We start from the raw sequence: 2500 nt of genomic DNA on the forward strand, positions 1-2500 counted from the left end.
GCTTACCAACCACATGGTTCCGGATTCAGTCCCACTGCGTGGCACCTTGGGCGAGTGTCTTCTACTATAGCCTCGGGCCGACCAAAGCCTTGTGAGTGGATTTGGTAGACTGAAACTGAAAGAAGCCCGTTGTATATATGTATATATATATATATGTATGTGTGTTTGTGTGTCTGTGTTTGTCCCCCCCCACCATCGCTTGACAACAGATGATGGTGTGTTTACGTCCCCATAACTTAGCAGTTTGGCAAAAGAGACTGATAGAATAAGTACTAGGCTTCCAAAGAATAAGTCCTGGGGTCGATTTGCTCGACTGAAGGCAGTGCTCCAGCATGGCCACAGTCAAATGACTGAAACAAGTAAAAGAGTAAAAGAGAAAGAGTATACAGGGTAATTTGGCTGTTATTTCTAGGAGAGTGAATGACTATTTTGTACCTTCATTTGTAATCCTATTCTGTTTATATAAATATACTAGCTTAAAAGCTGCCTGATAGGGTGGCTTTTCTTTACTAACCTGGCTGAAACCACCTCTGGGGTCTGTAGTACAAATGTCTTGTTTTCATAAGTTCTGAATTAAAATCTTCCACCAAACCTTAGTCACAATTAATATTCCTAACACTAGTTGAATGATAACTATGTTATTTTACTAAATTCTTTGTTATATTTAAAATTAATTGAAAGAAACACAGAGCATCTCAATATAAATATGGTAACAAAAGGGTTAAAATATATAATAGACAAACAATTCTTAACCCTTTCGATACCAACCCGGCTGAAACCACCCCTGGCTCTGTAGTACAAATGTCTTGTTTTCAAAAGTTCTGAATTAAAATCTTCCACCAAACCTTAGTCACAATTTATGTTCCTAACACTAGCTTAATAATAACTAAGTTATTTTACCTAATTCTTTGTTATATTTAAAACTAATTGAAAGAAACACAGAGCATCTCAAAATAAATACTGTAACAAAAGGGTTAAGGCCAGTTTTTACCTGCCAAGCTGTTGATTAGCTTTGAGGGCTCCCTGATTGACTGCTACCTCTTCTATTCAACCAACATCTTGGCCTACATTGGTGTCATTATTTTTTAAAGACTGTGTTTTAAGGGAGATTTGGTTGTTAATTCTAGTGATTCAAGTACCTAAGTAGTGGTTGTCCCTTCATTGGTTCTAAATGGTTCAAAACTAATTCTCCTGATTCACAGATCAATTTCTTATTTTCTATTTCTTTCTTTTTACTATTTTCTTCATGTTTTTCTCTCCTCAGGTGGCTTTCACATTAAAACCTTAAATCCGTCTTGGTTTCGTAAGCAGATTGCAATGGTTGGCCAAGAACCGACCCTGTTTGCTTGCTCCATCAAAGACAATATAGCTTTTGGACGAGACTCAACTCCAGAAGAGGTACACGTGCCTTTCCTTTTTCTTTTCTTTTCTCTGTTTGTTTGTTTGGTTTTGTTGTTTTTCATTGCTGTTTCCATCAGTGGCATTATTCTTTATGTTCAACTACAAGTCAACCATAATCTCAGAGACCTTACTTGAAGTAAGGGTTAGTGACAGTAAGGGCGTCTAGCTGTAAAACAACGCTTCTATAATATGTATTCATCTAACCAATGCTAGTATAGAAAAATGGATGTAAAACAAACAAATGAATGAACACACACACACACTCTTTCTTTATTCCATTCAGCCATTGTTGATTTACTGTTGGATGAAAGCCTCAGTAAAAATTGCTGTTATTTAGCCCCAGGTCAGCACTAAGTAAACACACTTTTCACTCAAACACATTCTGTCCACGACCATCACTTCTATTATTCAGATATATTCTATCAATGACCATATTAGCCTTCCTGTGTATATTCTTTCTTAACACTGTAGGATCTAGTTTGAGGGCAATTTGGCTGTTATCTCTAACCAGTCAAAGAAGCATACAGAGATTTCCTTGTTCATTCATTATTTATTTGTTGCTTAACCACCTATCATCCCTGATCAAAGACATTCCCACCATGGCCATCCCATATAACTATTATCCAATGTATCCTTTCTGTTTTAAAACTGTAGTTTGTATGATTTGAGGGAGATTTGGTCGTTGCTTTCAGCAGGCCTAGCAATCACATGGAGACTTGTTTAGCCCCATGGCTTACCCTCATGGAACCAACCCATGATCAAATGATATTTCAACTACGACCATCTCTTATGGTTTTCAAGCATAGTTTATCTTGGACTACAACACCTGATATGTCCTTCATTTTTTAAAGACAGTAATGTTTGATTTGAAAGAGATTTAACTGCTTTATCTAGCAGTGTGAGTGACATTAATTTGTTTTGGAGGTCGAATATGGACGGTGGGGGTGTTCTAGAAGGGAGCAGTTATCGGGAGGAAAGGGTCTTGGAATAACTTTCCATTGGTAAATCAATCACACTGTATCTCTCTCTTTCTTTACATCATCATCACCATCATCATCATGTTCATCATTATTACATCACCACTATCATCATCATCATC

At 37.0% G+C, this 2500-nt stretch overlaps 1 protein-coding gene across 1 annotated transcript in view; it reads left to right on the forward strand.

Annotated features, from left to right (window-relative positions):
- The window catches only part of LOC106867985 (uncharacterized), a 42140-nt gene that overhangs the window by 26457 nt on the left and 13183 nt on the right, over positions 1-2500 (forward strand). The window contains exon 13 of the mRNA XM_052968505.1: positions 1253-1398. Within this exon, the coding sequence (XP_052824465.1) occupies positions 1253-1398 (146 nt within the window). The remainder of the gene's footprint in view (positions 1-1252; positions 1399-2500) is intronic.

This window comes from Octopus bimaculoides, chromosome 6 (genome assembly GCF_001194135.2).
Source record: "Octopus bimaculoides isolate UCB-OBI-ISO-001 chromosome 6, ASM119413v2, whole genome shotgun sequence".
Lineage (NCBI taxonomy): Eukaryota > Metazoa > Mollusca > Cephalopoda > Octopoda > Octopodidae > Octopus > Octopus bimaculoides.